General features: G+C 39.8%; 1 protein-coding gene across 9 annotated transcripts in view; it reads right to left on the reverse strand.

Moving 5' to 3' along the window:
• Utrn (utrophin) overlaps positions 1-20691 on the reverse strand; it is a 489906-nt gene that overhangs the window by 218749 nt on the left and 250466 nt on the right. For all 9 annotated transcript variants that reach the window (XM_085842639.1, XM_085842635.1, XM_085842637.1 and 6 more), the window contains one exon: positions 20314-20503. In XM_085842639.1, the coding sequence (XP_085698765.1) occupies positions 20314-20503 (190 nt within the window). The remainder of the gene's footprint in view (positions 1-20313; positions 20504-20691) is intronic.

A 20691-nucleotide genomic window follows, 5' to 3' on the forward strand; every position in this document is an offset into this window, starting at 1 on the left:
AAACCACTATGGTTTTTACTGGCAGAAAATGTATCCTAATATGGAAGTTGGAAATGAGCTTCGGGAAGAAGAAAGCTGAAATGGCCGTGAACTACAAAATGACCTGGAGTTCTCAGTAGGCTAAGTGAGCGAGGACGGACACAGACTCTTTGGGTTGTGTGTTTTATTCCAAATGAACTGTGATTAAACAAGGCAGATATATATTGTCAGTGTTGTTGCTTGTAGAAAAGGGAATCATAGAAAAGGTAGTTTCAATAATACTTCAGCTCTTCAGGGCAAGTTCAAAAGCATTAAGATACCAGGCCAGTGAGACCTTCCTGAAGTTATGGAATGTTTAAATGAGAAATATCAAGAGTTCATAGGTCATATGTGCGTTTTATAAAATGAAGTGGCAAATGAGGTTGTGTCACATAGGCCTTCTGATTTCAAATTCAGCATTTCCCCCTTTATTCTTATGCTTAATGAACTTATATAATTATTATGAAAAGTCAATTATATATAGCTCTATAGGGTTTATAAAGATTGAACTTAGGTGTCTTAATTATTATTACTAATTAAACTGTACTGAATTCTCATTGGGAAGCAGAGGCAGGCAGATTTCCATAAGATCGAGACCAGCCTGGTCTACAAAGTGAGTTATAAGCCAAGCTATGACTGCCCCATAAAATCAAAATATAGAATTCTCTAAGCTAAAGTAGAAAGTTTACCACAGAAAATTACAAGGGGTTTTCCATGACTTTCTATTTCACAATGTTGACAAACTGAATCACATACTAAAAAAAGGGGGAGCTGGAGAGATGACTCAGTGGTTAAGAGAGCCAACTGCTCATCCAAAACAGGAGTTTGGTTCTCAGCACCCAGATCCATTGGCCTGCAATCATCCATAACCGTACGTAAGACCTGACAGCCTCTTTTTGCTTCTGTGAGAAGCCAACACGTGTGCATTTCACAGTTGCAGGCATACATAAACATTTAAAATACGTGTGTGTGTGTGTTCCATATATATTAATGGAAGAAAAGCTAAGGAGAGTCAGTGGCTGCCTCAGGTTGACAGACACGGAACATAAGGAAGGGTATCTATCTGTTTTACAAGGTCATAAAATGTTCACAAACAAACTCGTAGTGGTGGTTGCAGGAACCTAAATATATAAATTTTTATTTTTATTTTACTGAATAGCATAAATTGTTCTAGATATCAATTTTATTTCAATAAAGCGCTTTGTTTCTAAGATCTATTTTTATATTTTATATACATGAATGTTTGCCTGCATTGTGTATGTGCACCATACACATGTGTTGTGCTCGGCAAGGCCAGCAAAGGCTGTCAGCTTCTTCCCTGGTACTGCAGTTAACAGACAGTTCTGAGCCTTCATGCAGGTGCTTGGAACTGAACCCTGGTCCACTGAGAGAATAGAAAAGTGCTCTTAACTGCCAAGCCATCTCTCCTGCACATCAATAAAGCTGTTATAAAAAAGAAACATATTGCATTTCTGCTTTATTATATTAACATTCTGAACATTGGATTATTTATATATTATTCAGTATTCTAAGGATCAAAAGATACTGACATGGCCCCAAATTTTAAAAAGTTCATAATTGAAAAGGTGAAACAGACAAACAGATAAATGAAGTACTACGAAAAGTGAGAAAAATATGCATATATATCATCATAACATGCATATGTGTGTATATATATGTACATATATATACACATACATACATATGAATACATACATATATGTACACATATTGATCATATCCATATGTATGTACACATACATACATGTGAACATAAACATACACACGCATATAAATATTCATATCAGAGAAATCCCTGAAAGCTGAGCTGCAAAGGACCACTTGGCTTTTGAACCTTGGCTACCTTCAAAGTCCATATTCACACTCAAGAAGTTCTATGTGTATGCTAAGGAATTGCCTCTTCAGATACAAAACTTTAAATAATTTCAACCATTCTATAAACCCTAAGGTTCTATAAGTCTAGAATATAAGTTAATAATAGACACATTTCCTGTGACTCCTCTTTTTTAGATTTCTGCTTGAAATACCATGACATTTCCTCATCAATTGCCTTCCAGCTTTTTGTCACTCCAATTGCAGTCCAGCATTTTGTGGATTACATTCAGAGGAAAGCTGTCCCTTGGAAAGAAGACATCATAAGCAACTATGTTCTTGCATTAAATACACAGACATTAAGCAATTTTGTTTTCAGAATTCCTTTTCAGGACTGAAGAGATGGCTCAGTTAATAAACTGTTAGCTATGCAAGTCTGAGCACTTGATGAGGCTCCCCAGAACTTGTGTAAATGGCCAGGCATGGTGATACAGGTCTATAATCTCAGTGGGAAAGCAGAGACAGGGGATCCCTGAGGCTCTCTGGATAACCTTTCTTGCCAAATTGGTGAGTGTAAAGTTCAGTGAGAGATCCTATCCCCAAAACAAGGTTGACTGTGTCCATAGAAGTCAGGTCCTCTGTCAGCTATGGAGGGAGGAGGAACAGGCAGGACACAGTCAATTCTGCTGATCTATTAGCAATGAGCAGACTCCTGGAGGGAGACAGTGTCCAGGTAGCTAGGAATAGGAGCTTATAGGGACAGACGGGGAAAAGCGGGGTGAGCAGAATACATCATGTGCATGCATGAAGTTGTGAAAAAATATTTTTTCCTCATAGATAGAAGATTACAATAAGAAATAGAAGACATTTGATGTCAATCTACCACAACTACAAGTACACCTATGTACATGCACCTAGATATATAAATCCACATGAACACACATACACACAGACAGACACACACACAGACAAAAACACACACACAGAGACACACACACAGATGAATGTTCACGCTCACACATGTGCACACACTCACTCCTCCAAACTTGATAATTCCTTTCCAGAAATGTTTTCCATGCTGGAGCATCTCAAATATTCACAAGCATTTTCAACATGGATTAAACTTCAGTAATTTGGGGGGAGTCAGGGCCACACAGCTGGAAGCCAAAAGACTTATTCAATGGCATTACAATATTTTAATGAATGAACTCTGGCAAATAAATGCCTCAGTCCCCTAGATGCAACCAGCATGCTTCAATGCTCTATCTGCTTGTTCTCTTATCTATTCCCAGAAGCCTCAGCTTCTCTACAATTCTACCTATCCCTCCAGATCCATGTTGGGTACTGCCTTTTCCCTAAACACTTCGGTCATTTCAGTTAGAACATCCTGTCTTCGGTTTTACCACACACCCTCTGTCATGCCCATGTAGGCCCTGTAGTGTTCTGGTTCTCAGCAGTCCATTCAGGGACAGAATATGTGGTTCTCTACTTTGCCAAATGGGGGGTTTGATCTAATAACTTCCTAAAACAATTTAATCGACACCTGCTACTGCCTGCGATCATGCTAGAAATTCATCCTCTCGGCTGGGAGAGAGCGTGCAAGCAAGTGGCACTTCACAAGGTGGAATTTGACCTTGCGTGTAAGAGCTTTTGGAGGTTCTGCATTTTAGTGCAGTTGTTGTATTCTATGAAGGTATTCTGAAAGTCATCAGGATGCAGTCAGGAATGCAGGAGTATGTTCACCACATAGTAATTTATCAGGAGAACACTCCAACAAGCATGCATCTCACCACATTTGAAAGCTTGGATAAATTATGGCAAATTGAAGCCATTCAATTGAATTTTATTTACACCATTGAGGGAAAAAATCACAAAGTAAGAAATACTTTTTGACCCAGGGGAAAGCATTCATAACATATGAAGATGGAAAGGGAAGTTATACATGCAAGGAGAAAACTCACTAGCAAAGAAATTATGCCTACTTAGCTTGCATATAAAAGCAAGTCTTATAGAAGCCTGTCCCCTCAGCTTGTATAGGTCAGGGGCATAGGCACTGTGATCCTTGTAGATTCTGAACCAAAAGACATACAGGAAATGTTCTCAATCTAATCAAATTCCTCCCTTCTCCTCCTCCTCTAAGTTCTATAAAGGTTACCCTTTTAAAAGTAAGATTTATTATTTTATAAAATACCTTGAACAATTAGCAAGAGCATTTGCTAAAAGCCTACAAATAGTAAGCCAGACATGGTGGCACGTGCCTGTAAACTCAGCTCTTGGTAGGCAAACCTGGCAGGATTACTCCATGTCTGAGGCAAGTCCAGGCTAAGCAGTTAGTCCTGGGTCAGCCTGGGCTACACAGTGAGTCCCAGACAAGCCTGAGCTATGCAGTGAGTCTCAGGTCACCATGAGCTCCAGGCATGCCGAGGCTGGATGAGATGAGATCTTGCCTCAAAATTAGTTAACTAATTAACTATTTGGGGGGAAAAAAAACAGGCTAATTAATGGTAGGCATACGCCAAAAAACAAAAAGAAAATAAAAAACCCAACAACAACAAAAAAAACCTCAGGTGTTTGGTCAAAACTTATGATACCAAAATGTATTCATTCTGCTATGTGTGGTGGTACATGCCTTTAAACCTAGCACTCAGGAAGCAGAAGCAGGCCTCTGTGAGTTTGGGGCACCGTGGTCTAAAGAATGAGTTCCAGGACAGCCAGAGCTGTTACGCAGAGAAACCCTGTCTCAAAAAACAAAAACAAAACAAAACAGTGTTCATTCTTCAAGATACTGAAAAATGTATTTTAAAACTTATTACTTTCCTCTATCTCCAAGTAAATGTGTTGTAGTCTCCTACAGTGGTCCCAGGACAAGTGATGTCTTTCCTGGCTTTGGTTTAAAAAAAACAGAGCCTCTTAATAATGTTTAAATCAGTGCACCATAGTTGTATTGTAGGCTTCAAATATTATAGGCAATAAGGAGGAGCTTGGAAATCCAGAGGAGTGAGCAGAACAGGGGAATTCATATCCTATGGGAGTCTTACCTCAGGGTCAAGAGAAAGGCTGGCCTGGACTTTCCCAAACAGAGCTGCAAACAGAAACCATCACACACACACACACACACCCCTCTTTATCACTCTTAGCACTCTTTCCTTATTCTCTATACAGAACAGTGGTGTAAGGTAGCCCTGCTGAGGATGGCCCAGACTTCATCTCAGGAAGCCAGAGTCTACAAGGTTTGAATCTTTGAGAGGCACTCCCGGGCCATTATGGTGTGGACTTCCTTATTAGGACTTGGGGGTCCCTTTAATGTTAGAGAATACCAGGAAAGTAAAAATACCACACACAGGCACATGAAGTTATGGGCACACTCCCTAGGTCATCTCCCTTCATCAATGAATGCCCATACAGCCTGTGTAAAGATTCCAGATGTTAGTGAAATTCAGAGAGATTAACTGGACTCTCATTTTCTAGAAAGACAGCTGAGCTACAGATCCTGTCAATGGTTTGTCAAGGTGATGTCAACGTAGTAAATGACCGGGCCAGAATTATGTGAATACACATAGTCTTATTCCAGACTAGTATGAACACTTTGACTCCCAGCAATTCTTCAAAAGTTCATACCATTACTACTATTATTAATTATTAAAATAAATGGCTGTGGTGGTGTGAGACTGTAATCCTAGTACTCTGGAAGCTGAGGCAGGTGGATGCTTAGTCTGAGGTCATCATGGGCTACATATGCAGAGACAGCCTCAAAACACAAACAGGGCTGGAAAGATAAGCTAGCTCCGAGGATTAAGGTCACCTAATGGCCTTTCCGAGTAGTGCAGCTGAATGCCAGCACCTACAACTGCCTGTAACTCCAGCTCCAGGGGATCCAAGCCTCTGGCTATACTCATGTACATATCACTACAGACACAGACACACACAAAGACACACAGACACACACACACACAGAGACAGAGATAGAGAGAGAAATCAAAAGAGATACACACTTCAAAATAATAAAAACAAAGCTTTAAAGTTTTTAAACAAACAAATAAAAAACATGAGAAGAAAATATTTTAAATGCCTTTAGAACAACTTAAATGAACTTCTGGGAGACAAAGCCGGCACATCACTGCATGCTGAACATATTTGGTACATGAGAACCTCTGAATGCATGACTTTCAAAGCAGAGAAAATGCTTCACTAAAAAAAGGTGCACCACAGCTGACTCCTTTCCACTTCTCTTTTAAAGGCGCTATTATGTGTCTTAAATATGATGATAAAAAACTGCATTTGGGTATGGAGAATTAGGCTTGGTGAATACATAATTCAATACTTGTGGTATTGAGACTCAAACCAAGCTAAATTATGAATCAAAACCCAGAACCAACTATATCAATTTGCATTAAAATGAGCCAATCCATCCTTTGTTACAAAGCTGAGAAATGAATCCATTAGGGAAAAAAAAAGCCTATAGAAACTGGAAACAAAAACGTTCATATAGCCAAAATAGTTTCAAAAATAATGTAGCTCATTGTTTTTCAACTTCAAGATGAGAACAAGTACCTAGGCATGCCCAAGACTACGGGTGATGACACATCTACACACGAGGTTTTCTTCCTAGTACAGTGAAAACACAAGGAAATGATAACTAAAAGGAAGTATAGCAATGACTTGAGCTACTCTCTCTTTCTTTACCCCTCAACTGCATGGTTCTTTGTAGCTCAGGATAACCCCTGTGACCACCTGAGATGAAATGCAGAGAGACACTGAATTTGGAATCAGAAAACCTGTCAACAGTGCCAGTTGAATCATGTACTGGCCAAGCATGTCCTACTCTGTGCCTTCACTGTAGAGTTACAAGAGCTTGTTTCTCCAGATGTTACATAGAACTGATGACAATTTTCTTTCCCAGATAGATGATAGGTAGGAAGATAGATAGATAGATAGATAGATAGATAGATAGATAGATAGATAGATGGATGATATATAGATTAGATTAGATTAGATAGAAGATATATAGATGGATAGATGATAGATAAAATATATAAAAATATATATTACTACTATCTTAAAAACACATAGAACTTTTACAATACTATTCATTAGGCATCTTTGTCAGTGTTTTATTAGACACTTTCCCATGGAGTCTAGGGTTGTTGCTTTACTGTTGTTAATTTTTATTGTGCTGTGGTTTTCTATGTCAACAATTTTTGTTTTCCTCATCCTTTTAACAACAGGAAAAAATACAGATACCATAAATATGGCCTGAGAAGGTGGCTCACTGAATAAAGTGCTTGATTGACCTTGATTCTCAGAAACCACAGAAAAATGTCTGTTGGGTATGGTGGTGTGTGTGCACTGTCTTTGCAATCCCAGAGCTAGGGAAGTCTAAACGGGAGAATCCATCCCAGTCTGGACAGCTTGGTGAGGTCAGGCCAATAAAAGATCCAGTCTCAAAAGAGACAGTCACTTTTGTGAATGTGGTGGTTTGAATAGGAATGGAGCCCATACACAAATGTATACAAGTGCTTGGCCCATAGGAAGTGACAGTATTAAGGACCTGTAGCCTCCTTGGAGGAGGCGTGGCCTTGTTGGAGAAAGTGTGTCACTGTGAGGGCAGGCTGTGAGGTGGCATAAGGTCAAGTGTGGCTGGTGTGACACAGTCTCCAGCTGCTGCTTGAGGATCCAGATGTAGAACCCTCAGCTCCTTCCTCAGCTCCATGTCTGCCTGCACTCTGCCATGCTTCCCACCATGATGGTAAGGGACTGAACCTCTCTACTCTAAGCCAGCGCAATTAAATGTTTTGTCTTGTTTTGTTTTTTTAATAAGAGTTGTCAAGGTCATGGTGTCTATACACAGAAACTGTCTACCAATTCTATAATAAACATGCACAAATATGTATTAGGAGGGGGAGGAAGAGAAGGAGGAAGAGGCAGAAGAAGAGGAGGAAGAAGAGCAGGGAGAAGGAGACACCCACCCTGAAAACCAACACCTTCCAGCAACTGCTGGGAATTGCCCTTAGGGCCTTACACAATACACAAAGCTTTGATACTTTAACATTTCAATAGGAGACAGAGTGTCACCAAGTTATCCAACCTGACCTTCAGTTCACTCTACATACCACCCAGGCGTGGAACAATCTTCCAGACTCAGCTTCCCAGTTAGCTGAGAGTACAGAAACCTGTACCACCAGGTCTGACCTAACTACTTCTTCACTTTACATTCTAGAGGGATTTCGTTCCGGCTTTATCAGGCCATGCTGTCACAGCGGCCAATTATTTATTAAGCATCCAAAAGCACTGTCTGCTTCTGTGGCTGAGCTTTGTTACAAATCAGTCTTTCAGAACTTCACAGACCTGAACCAACTAGAAAAAGAAAAATGAAAAGCAATCCTCTCCCACACTCCACATCCTTTCCAACTTCAATTACTTGGACTCATTTACCTTGCCTGAGATGAACAAACTTTCTGCAAGTGAGAAAACAACAATGGTGTGACATTGTCTATATTCTCCTATCCCTGCTAATTGCTTAATTTCCAGAGCTAAATATAAACAACTAACTTCCCTTTGAAAGGCCAGCAGGGCTCTGCCAAGAATCAAGAGAAAATGGTTCATGTCTATAGCTTTCAGATCCATACACACAGGCTGGAAATTTCCACTTGATACTTAATAAACTGCACCCCAGAGGAAACACAAGTCATCAAGCTTTTAGTCACGATGACAAAATAGCATTTTCTGAATCTAGAGTGGGATGCCAGCTCTCTTCTCAGAAAGAACTTTCTGTTTACTCCCGACTGTATCCGAGTCAGTCACGCAGAGTTCCAACTAACGTTTTTGTTCTTAAAGAACCACTTAACTTTGTGACCCGCATTTTTTTTTTTTTTTTTGAGACAGGGTCTCTCTGTGCAGTCCTGGCTGTCCTGGAACTCACTCTGTAGACCAGGCTGGCCTCGAACTCAGAAATCTGCCTGCCTCTGCCTCCCAAGTGCTGGGATTAAAGGTGTGCGCCACCACGCCCGGCTATTTTTTTAATCATTAAATCATAAGCGAAGTCGTTGGTAACATGGGTTTTCTGATTAACGATATGTTACTACTTAAGTAATGAAAAATAATTTTGACATTCGCATTGATATGAGGAATTATGGTAAAAAGGGAGGTCACAGATCAGCTAAGCTGCTGCCCCTTTGGGAAGCCACAAAACAAAACTCCTGTGACAGTCACAGGCAGTGAGGAAGGTCTCCTGTTTTGAGTCTTATCAGTAATCTGGACACCCACCCCCCCCACCCCCCCCACCCCCCCACCCCCCCCCACCCCCCCCACCCCACCCCACCCCCCCCCACCCCCCCCGCGCAGGAACTGCAGAAGACAGAGCATTAAGAAAGTACTCGTTCTGGGAGTTCACACATCTCTGATGAGACACCACAAACAGCACCAAGAAAAGGGGAGAATGAATGTGAGTCCCTCCACATCGGCCATTTTGCTCCACGGCATCTCAACCTTCACACACCTTCTGAACTACCCAACCCACTGGCTTCTCATGAAAGCGAGAACTGGCTTATGATCAAGGGGACCTCAGGCTAGGACATCCATTTACTGTGGCTCAAGAAATATGTGTATGGTATGGTTACTGAGAGAAACCAAGGGAGCCTGACAGATGGTCTTAAAATACCTCTGTCTTAACATTCAGACGGTGGCCAAGTCAAGCTTTCATGCTCTGAAACACTTCAGGGTTTAGTTATCCAAGGAGAGCAACACACCCCACCGGAAAGTAAAACCTGTAAGGCTTATTTTAAAATGCACCACTCACGTGTTCTATTTTTTTTTCCCCAAAAACACATATGTTCAACCTTTTTTGTTTTGTTTTGTTTTGTTTCTTTGTTTTTTGAGACAGGGTTTCTTCGTGTAGTCCTGGCTGTCCTGGAACTCACTCTGTAGACCAAGCTGGCCTTGAACTCAGAAATCAGCCTGTCTCTGCCTCCCAAGTGTTGAGATTAAAGGCGTGTGCCACCACTGCCCAGCACATATGCTTGACCTTATATGAACCTCATACTAACATACAGATGCCAGGCAGCATGTGAACTTAAAAGTCATGTCAAAAACTGAGTGATTGGGATGTGTTCAGAGTTATAAAGTTACCCTTTACAAAAGTACCCACACAGGGTCTATGTGGTTCACACACACACACAAACATATATACAGGCGTCAGGGAGGAGAAACTGATTTTGTTTAAACATCACTTGTCATCCCTGGTTTTCCAAGCCGTCATTGTCCCCTACTAATAAGCCAATGGTGGGAGAAAAATGCACAGAATGAAGGGGAGAATCAGTCTGGGCAGTAAGAAGACAATATTGACCACACGAACAAATCAACACTCTATGATTATTGAACAGATGTTTCTTTCTTCATGGCATCTATGCACAACATTGAATTAATAACATACACCAGGATGCTTAAAATATTTTAACTGATAGGACACATGACAAAATGTTTGGGCACAAAATTATTTCAGCGAAACTGTTTTACATACATATGCTGGCAGCACAAAAATCATAAAACTAAATCAAAATAATTAGCTAAATCAATAAAAATGCTGAAGTCATGAAGGACTCAATTTATAATACTAATTATTTTTCAATGTTCTATGACTCACCCACTAATCTACCTTGTAAGAATCTACTTTTTACCATGTCAATTATTAAATATGCCATTAAAAATGGCCCTGAGGGGGTGGGGGTGGGCTTATAAAATTCCTCTCTAACTCAACATAACCTCAATCAGATTTCAACTCAAAGACTGAAAACAGGCCAAGATAATCACAAAATGCAAACACGTTAAAGTCAGTAGCATTCTTAAAAGTCACTTACATCCAGCTTTGTGTCCACTGTGCTCTAATAGAGGAAAAATTATCCTCTGTAGTCATTAATATTTTAAAGAAGCTAAGTGATCTAAGCCAAATCAGGAGAAATTAGCATCCAGCATGGGGTGGCTCTAGGTCATCAGGGCAATTTCAATACCTCTCTCTCAAGTCAGCAGCCAATGTGTTTCTGTTTCCTGCCCAAATTTTAGGGGTTGTATAACCAGAAAGAAACACCTTTAAAAGCAAAAAATACAACATCATGTACAGTTGGAGGGGGGTTACTCAGAGTCACAGTTTCCCCAAGTTCTGCCCATCCCTGTCCCTTTCCCTATGAGAAATAGGCAGGGGAGAAATACATAAAAATAAATAAAACTCAAAATAAGAACACTGTGCACAATTTTTCCAGTCGTTTTACACTTACTTATAAATGACTGATATCCCATACAACAGACAAAAGAAAGATGTGAAAGATGAAGAGGGTACAAATATTCAGACACCAGTTTTCAAAATGCCAAGATGAACACAAAATAGACTCTCTCTCTCTCTCTCTCTCTCTCTCTCATCTTTAAATGTACTTGAAATACAGCCTTTCTGTATTTTTTATGGCAAAACACTGAAGTGTTTAACATTTCCTTTCTAAAAGACTAAATTTAGAGAATGTAAGGGATATAGGGGGAAATAGCTGTAACAACATTTGCAATTTAAATAAAGAGAATTCAGTGTCTCGCTAAGCAGATAAACAGTACAGCTGGTCAAACTTGCAACACAATGACAGCACTGGTAACAAGTAGGTTCAGTAGCTATAGATACCATGCCACTAATAGAGAAGGACAACTGACATTTAAGACTGTACCTATAATTTTATCCACAATGATATGAATTAGGATCCATTTCCCACATACAATAAGATAAATAAAAGATACCTGTTACCAGTTCATTTATTCATAGTCAACAACAGCATCACGCCACTTCCCTGTCTGGAGTCCCCAAACCTCATATATCACTGCCTGACACTGACACCTACTGGAAAGTACTGGAAGTGTGTGCCGCCCTCCCCCCCAGCCCCCCACCAGGTCTGAAGAGGAGCTAATTTCACATAGGGTAGAGAATATATAAAGGGTAAATTTGAATTGCAAATAAGACAACCTCAGGTTCCCAAAAAGTAATGCCCGTGCCTAAGATTTAAATTCTAAGGCATCTTTGAGAAATTACAAATCTCAATAAATCTTCCCAAAGAATACTCCTGTTGGAAGTGAACTTCCCCATGGCTCCAGTAACATGATGTGTGCTTATTCTGGGTCTTATCGAGTAAGACTACTTAGTAGCTTTCTCCAGCACCTTAACTTTGCTTTATGTGTGGAAGTCAACTCACCCAATGGCCTTACAGCTCAAAACCCCTCTGCTTTTGTGAAAGTGCTTATGGGAATAGATGAGAAAAATAATAACCCAGCTTTTTTTAACGCTTCATACATTTATATCCTTAGCTTTAAAAAAGTAAAAATCATATTAATGATTCATGTATCTATACCAATACTTTAAAAAGTAAAATACTAACACTTAGTGAATGCATTTTTCTTCTCCATTATCAAAATTGGCTTTTTATGAAAATGTAAACATCTTACAAAAACACACGGATTCTTTAAAGCAGATGAAATCTCAACATATCCAACAGTTAGTTCTGTACTTTTCCAACTGGATTAATAAGTTGGATCAAGCTTTAATTAACTTCACACAAATGAAAATATAGTGTCTCTTTAAAGCACGTCTCACTATATCAATCGATTTCCTAAGATTATATTTTAAAAAGTAAGTTTCTGGACAGACATATATTAAATTAGACAAACTGTAAAGCACAACACTGTGATAAAAAAAAAAAAATCAAATTAACAGAATCCAGCTTCCCAGCCTAGACCCATTGCTTTATAGGCAGAGCCTAGGTGCTTCAACACATCAAATTTAACATCTTCAGAAAAATAATGTGATAAGAGGCAGTTTTCCCAATTACTGATCAGTTGATCTTTTAAAGAACAGTAAGATTCCTTCTTTAGAAGCCTACTGAGAATTGTACAGGGAGAAAATTGTAATAACATAAAATTTGATTTACTGCTGCTATAATCTTCCTTTTGCATCATATCATCTTGTTTTTGTAAAAATAAGGAGACAGTATGAACACTAAATAACATAAGACCATGGGCAATAACAAATACTAACCCAAAACTACACAGGAGGACGCGGGACGGCTTGTGTTTAGAATAACTGGCATTGCATTCAAAATGTATAACTGTCAAACAAGTTATAACCTAAAACACTACTTAACCCACCTGTCCACAGAAAATTGTGTTCTTCAACTTTAACTACGACATGTGGACACACAAAGAATATAAGAAATGTTTACAATGGGGCTAAGCTTGTTTTTTAAATGGGCATTACTTTTCTTAATTGGAAAAAAAAATCAGCTATAAAAAGAAGAGCACGTTAAGCAATCTGTTGAAAGAGCATTTTGAGCTCTCTGCTTTATTTTGCTGGAGTTTAACATTGTATTAATGTATCATTAAATATTAAGATATTGTAAAGTACCCCATAGGTAACAGGTCTTAATGAAAATAGTTTGTCATATTTTCTCCAAACAACCCATCTCAGAAGACTAGGTTATGGATGGTAAAATAAAATATGTACTAAAATAGTACTTGTTTCATAGGCTTAAATAAATTTTAATGGAGCAATTTCTCTTAACAGCTTTTGCAATCAGTTGCCTGGAAAGGGAGTTTTTCCTTTCCTTCAGAACAGCCTGAAAGACGAGTATTTCCTAGCCAGGCAACAGTGGATTCTCCAGACACCCACTCCCTATTTCCAATCAGTTACCTTGCAGAGCTTCTGGTACCGCGGAGAGGAAACTGCCATCCTTTGTAAACGATGTAACAAAACCACAACTTTCTGCAGAGATGTTCTCACCACGGCCATCATTTTAAGTTTACCACACTTCTGGAGAGTCCTCAGAATTTGCATTATAAATGAAGAGCAGCGATCATTTCCTCCCGGTCACTGGACAATGATTTGCCAGTTCTCTGAGCATGCTCGTTTCCAGACATGCATTTGAAAGATAAAGGGGGGTTTAAGGTTCTAAAGAAAAGGAGGCTGGGAGTCCATCAACTTCTTGATTTGACAAAAACACTGAAGAACGCCACTCAGACAGCCCCCAGCAGATGCACACAGCCAGGACCTGCTCAGCCTGGCGTGGCCAGAAATGAAGCAAGTTGCAGCGTGGCCAAGCACTGCTGGCTGCAGGGAAGGAGAGCGCTCCGGGAGACGAGAGGATATTAAGTGAAGCACTAAAGCTAAAGATACAAAGGCGACTTCCCCTGGGGACAGAGAGTGAACCCCATCAAGGCCACGGTGCATGCCTGGTAGCTGAGTTTACATGAGGAGACCGAGTGGCAGGGAACCTGAGGCTTTACAGAGAGATGCGAGCACTCCCAGTGGAACGCGGCTCCGGCTGTGCTTGTGGAATGAGTAGAAACACTGAGGAGCACTAAGGGATTTGTCTGGAAGGACCGACTGAAGCCCACTCTGTGCTAATAAATCACCTTAAGCCAGTCTGGGCATCGCATCATCCAAAACAAAACTGAACATATTTACGGAGGGATGCAGGTTTACCTCCGCTCTAAAGCCAGAGCCAAAAGATAGGCTTCCAGGTCCCTGCACAGGAGTAAATCATGCCAGAAATCAAATAGGACCCCTCTAAGTAAACAGCCAAGTTAATAACAAGAAGCCTGCAAATGACTGTAGAGCATCACCCTCCACCTCCCTTTTAGATAGCATCTTCGTAATCTTTCTGTTTGTCCTGAAGCTGTTTTAATTTCACAAATAGGAAATCCAAGAGAACAATTGTACATCATAAGAAAGGCCTGTGTGTGTGTGTGTGTGTGTGTGTGTGTGTGTGTGTGTGTGTGTGTGTGTGAGTGTGTGTGAGTGTGTGTGTGTATGTGTGTGTATTTGCTTGCCTACGTGTGCATGTATACATACATGTCTGAGAGACGTTTTGCACTATGATAACCAATTTGGGTACAATATCTTAGAGGACCAGAGTATTCCAGGATGATTAAGTGGCTGGGCAAAAGGGCACAGCCTGAAACTAAGCCCATATGTTTCTCATTATCAAGATCCAGCCTATCATAATTGCCCAGGAAACACTGTTCATTCACCTCTCTGTGATGTTAGGATCAGGAAAATGACATTTTCAGGAACTTCTTTTTGCTTCCTCTGTCTCCTTAGTCCTTCACACTCCTGTGGTTTAAGGTCTTAGATTGGGTCAAATAGAGCTGGTTCATCAAACTTCAGCCTGTGTATGTATAATTTGCCATCAGCTCCTTATTGAGAACCTATACTGCCTCCTCCTGGTGAGGCTGCCAAAGCCAGAGACATTCCATTAACATAATGGAAAGCGCTTGTTCTTAGTTAGATAGGAAAACAGATTAGTGATGAAACAAGGTCAAGGGTCTGAAGGGTTGAGAACAGGAACTAATCCTAAAGGGAAGTGGACTTCTGGGGGGGCGGGGTGTTTGTTCTTTGTTGACCATAGCTATGGCTGTACATCTTTGAGTATACAGAAAACTGAATTATAGAATGTACATAGACAGAGCAGTATGTAAATAACAGATAGATTACTAGCTATAAAAAATATGAACTTACAAGTTGAGCATCATTCACATGAAAGGCTTGAGCCCAGGAGTGCTTGAAGCGTCAGGATTTGGTTGTTTTTGTTTGTTTTCTGGTTTTTGTTTTTGTTTTTTGTTTGTTTTTGTTTTTGTTTTTTTCCCCATCATGGAATAAAACAGTTGCATAAATACACTGCAGTACTACAGGGGTGGGACCCAAGCCTACAGATAAGTCAATTGTGTTTCACACAGACCTTAGCACAAACCTGAGGATGGTTTTTATAGCATTATTAGTAATTCTATGCATGGAAGAAAATGTCACGGTATGGAACATGTAGGGCATCACGTTAGCATTTAACAACTTACAGATTTTACAGTATCTTGGTTTCAGCTTTTTGGTTTTTTGGTTTTTGCTTTTTTTTTTTTTTTTAAGTTAGGGATGCTTAGCTTGTATAATTCCTGTTCCAGAGCCAGCAAGTGAAACGGGGGTTCACCCCACAAGTTCGGTGCAGGGGTAGAACTGAATGATCTTCTGTCTCCTATGATAGAAGTAGAACACGTAGCTAGCAGCAAGCACAGGGCAGGACAAGCGGAAGATTGTGAAAGACAAAGACTTCCGGATCAAATCCAGGACATTCTCACATCCACTCCGCAAAGCCCATAGGGACTCCGAAGCTTACCCGGAAAAGAACTAACACTTCTCAGTAGTTGATACTGCAATAAATAGAGCTTACAATTAAATGTAATTAAAATAATGAATGCCCTAGACTGTGGCAATGAAAATTAAGACAAATGCGTCAATTAATAAATTGAGTTTTTAAATCATCAACAGTTTCTTCTTAAAAGCAATAAATAAAAAAGAGCCACATTTGGCACCTTCTACTGGAGGCTACTCTTAACACTTTATTCTGCTTTAATCGAAATAGAAGAACGTGCCATCCCTTCAAGTCCAAACAAGTCTCTCCTGTTACCTTCTTCTCCTATGATACCAACTACACTGGATTACCACACACATCTCATGTTCACCTCCTCCCAAGGCCTTCAACTCCTGCCAGGGCTGTACTTCTAGCTACTATCACATCTAGCACTAGTGAACATAGCAGGTCCCCTTACTGTCTCTGTCACTGAGGACAAATCCATTCCTCAAAGGGTCATCAGCTAGATTCCTGTAAGTTGGAGGCTTTAAGACCTCACTCTCTTGCCTAATCCCCTTTATGACATCTCCTACCACCAGCAGATTAAATATACACTATACTGCCAGGTACACACCACCACCACCACCACCCTGCCATGTACAGTTCAGCTCTCAAGAAGCATCTCTCTCCAGCAAGTCATCAAAATCAAATTTTCTCTTGCTGAAAGTCCTCTGCCTAGAAGAAAAACCAAAACATAAATACAAGAGTCCAAATGACCAAATGTCCATAAAAGAAATGGTCCAGAAAGGCTTCAACCACCATTGTGCTTTCAAGCCCTTCTTTATTAAAATATATTCAGAATCATCTTTAAACTGAACACGGTATAAACTGTATCTCCATGAAATACCTCTGTGGGGCTTTATATCTGGTTGGCACAAAATGCTAATCAAATACAAACATGTCATCTCAGGACATATAGATATAGATGGACGGATAGATAGATGATAGATGAATGGATGCATTGGTGAATGAATAGATAGATAGATGCATTGATGGATGGATGGGTAGATAGATAGATGATAGATAGATGATAGATGGATGTATAGATAGATAGATGATGGATGGATGGACAGGTAGATGATAGATGGATGCATAGATAGATAGATGACAGATGGATGAATAGATAAATAGATAGATAGATAGATAGATAGATAGATAGATAGATAATGGATGTCAGAATAGATCCATCCATCCCCTGATCATGCAACAAGAGTACAATGAAGTAAACACCACATCTTACACAGAAATCTCAGATGGCTGGCTCACCACCAGCAGCAGCTCAACACCAGTAAATTTATTTCATGGTTTCAGGTCTTTTCTGATTTCCTCACATACCTTTCCATTTCTGAACAAGTTTCCATTTGAAATCATGCACACAAATGAGAAATAATCTATAAACCCATGGGAAATTTTAAATTCCTTCATCTCAGAAATGCTCAGCCAGTACCACACATATCTAACAACCGTCTATCTATACGGTGCCAGAAACAAAGTCATCGAATTAATTTTTTTGTTTTAGTCAAACAATGGGAGGGCTATAAACTAAGAGTATCCAATCTAGAAGAGCAGAAGGTGGAAGCCACAGAGATCACCATACTATGAGGCATCCTGGACACATTCCACGTTTGCTTTCAGATAAACAGATATCTGACTCAGCTGTTAGCGAAGGCCTGCCTTCATATGAGCCCAAACAGACTATGTTAGCAACATCAGATTATTTTTGAGAAGCAATTACCGTACACATTTTCTCTCCATCCATTAGCCAACGGCCTCCTTGGGCTGTCAATGTTTGCCGTAAGACAAGTAATCCCCAGCTTAGTTATTTTTATTTAAAAGATTCCCACCATTTCTATTTAAATTTATTTTTCCCATAGCTTGAATATTCATTAAAAATTGAGAGGAGCTGGAGCTCTGGTAAGAATATATCCTAAGAGAAAATGTGTGAGAAAACACCACTAGACTCTCCAATGGGCCTGTGTGCTGCACATGCCAGATATTAGCAGGCTTCATGTGGAACCATCCTTCCTTCCCACAAGTTACTGCTTACTGGAGGGCACAGTCTAAACAGCATTGAAATTAACACCACTATAAATTAAATATCTGCGAGCATGTGTAGATCAAGTTTATAGTTGTTTAAATCACAAAACTAATATGGTTTAGCATTTACACACGCTGAATACCCACTGCAGCCTCCTGAAATCAGGACTTTCTCGAAATATTTTAGCAATTCACATTAACAGTCACATTCTGAGGGTCCAGAGAGTGACGGGAAAGAACACATTTAACTTTGACACTTGCCTGGACACACTCATCACCAAGTCACAAGAGCAGTGTGCAATGCATAAGAAATGAGCAAGCCAACAGACATTTTCTCTGGTATTTGTTTTCCTTTCTTTTCTACCATTTCTTTGTGTTGGCTGGGGTCCGTCTGTGCACGTGTGTATATGTGGGTGCCCTTGGACTGTGAAGGCGCAGGGTGAGAGGCTGACCTCAGATGCCTTCCTCAATCACTCTCCTCTCCATTGTTTGAGACCTGATTTCTCAGTCAACCTGGAGCTCACACAGTTTAGGGAAGACTGCCTGGCCATTGAGACCCTGAGATCACCTGTCTCCACCCTCCTACCCGCAGCTTGAAATAGAAGACCCACAACAAAACCGTCAGGCAGCCCCCACACTAAACCTTTGACTGTACAAAGAATTCAAACTCAGGTCTTTATGCTTCTGTGACAAAAACATTGCCTACTAAGCCACTCTTTCCAGGCCCTGACTCTCCTTAATTTCACTATGAGACTGTAAGAGTCTTCACACATAAGGATGGATTATAAATAAGCCTATTCCAAATTAAACAAACTTGTTTTAAAAGTTTTTTAAATTTACTGTGAGTGTGCACATGTGCATACACATGTATATGTGAGTGGGCATGTGTTTGCATGCATGTGTGCCGGTGTGTGCACATGTGTGTGCAAGAGTGTGTGTGCATGTGTTTGTGCACATGCACACCTGTGTGTGCACGAGTGTATGTGCATGTGTGTGTATTCTCTTGTAGGAGGTGCAGCAACAACACTCCTTTTAACACATTAGTAATAATTATTTTTAACTTAGAAAATTTAAGAGTAATAGTTCCAAGAAAGCCTCTAGACCTTTAATCCAATTTGCTGATATTTTATGATATGGTCTTTTAGATGTTTCAAGAGAAAAGCATTCTTAAGAATGGATTAAAAATTGGTTAACGGTACTAAGTTTCAACTGCAGCAGTTAGAATCAAGTGCATTTACTTGGGACTTGACCCTGAAACATCATGTAAACAACAAGAATGGCATCTCTAGGCTTAAAGAACCATGTGACCAACTAAGGTAGGTAAAGTACATACACGCAATGATAATAAAACGCATGTTCACCACAGTGGCAGAAGACAGTAGTCAAAGTGATGAATTCACATGTTTGTAAATAAGTCACAGCATACTGACGAAATGTAATGTATTGCTGTGGCACTCAGGAGATGCCCCTGATGAAGCAACTTTTTAAAAAAGTTGTAATTGAGAAGGTTTATCTAAAATTGACAAGACATGATCACTGCATTTACCCACGATAAGAGAAAAAGACGCAGGAGCACAGAAGTGCTATGACTTGGAATGGGAAGAGAGATTTTGGCATGCTTCATATAATTTTACACAAAGTTATTTAAAGAAAAGCTTTAATATTACCACATTTCTCAAGAATGAGATTTGAACCTCAGACTGCATATGTAATCATGATTATAAAGTAAATACATAAATAATGCCTTTGAGCCTCATAGATCTGGCTATAACTGAATCACAAAGATTTGAAGTTTCTATAGCAGGTATTTATGTATTTACTTTAATACATAATAATAAATATATAAATATACAAAATAATAAATATATATTATAATAAATATAATAATACAAATTATAATTTCCCATTCATATGAAGGTGAAATGACCTTATAATTTAATATTCAAATAGCACTAATGGCAAAAGGGCTTAGAATAGCAGAAAACCAAGCAACCCTGAGTTTCTAGCTCTAAATACACAATTATTTCTATAAAACAAGGTGGTCTTCAGCCTAATGTTAAGTATATTAAGTATTCTGTAGGTCATATCCAAAAAAACTAGTTATTCACGGGACAGCATGGATTCCATAACTCAAAGTGCAGACAGCCTCCTCACTTTGAAACAGTAATCAGTTCCCTGGTGGCCCAGGGACTCAGGAGAGACTGCTGCCTGTGGCTTCCCACACACTTACCAGCATCTGCTGTCTGAGCTGCCGGGCCAGGACACTGTCCTGAAGAGCATTCTCCCGCTGAGAGGCATCCGCCAGCACATTTGCTGTGGTTTCTGCTTCCTGAAGCCACTTGACAAAGTTCTCCAGGTCTCTACGAGAAGTCTGCACTGTCTGTAGCTCAGCCTCCAAGGCACTCTGTCTATCAGCGATGCTAAAAGAAACAACATAGAAGACACAGCTCTGTGACTTTCAGGGTGATGTCATACATCATACACACCCAAGACAAAATTAACACACAGCCTCAGAGGAACCTCCATCCTTTAAGCCATCAAACGGAAATGTGTGATTTTTTTTTCATCTGTGTGTCTAAAATAATCCTTAAAGAGGATGTCTAGTGAC

Source organism: Mus caroli, unplaced genomic scaffold (assembly GCF_978045245.1).
Source record: "Mus caroli unplaced genomic scaffold, Mus_caroli_1 scaffold_9, whole genome shotgun sequence".
Taxonomy (NCBI): domain Eukaryota; kingdom Metazoa; phylum Chordata; class Mammalia; order Rodentia; family Muridae; genus Mus; species Mus caroli.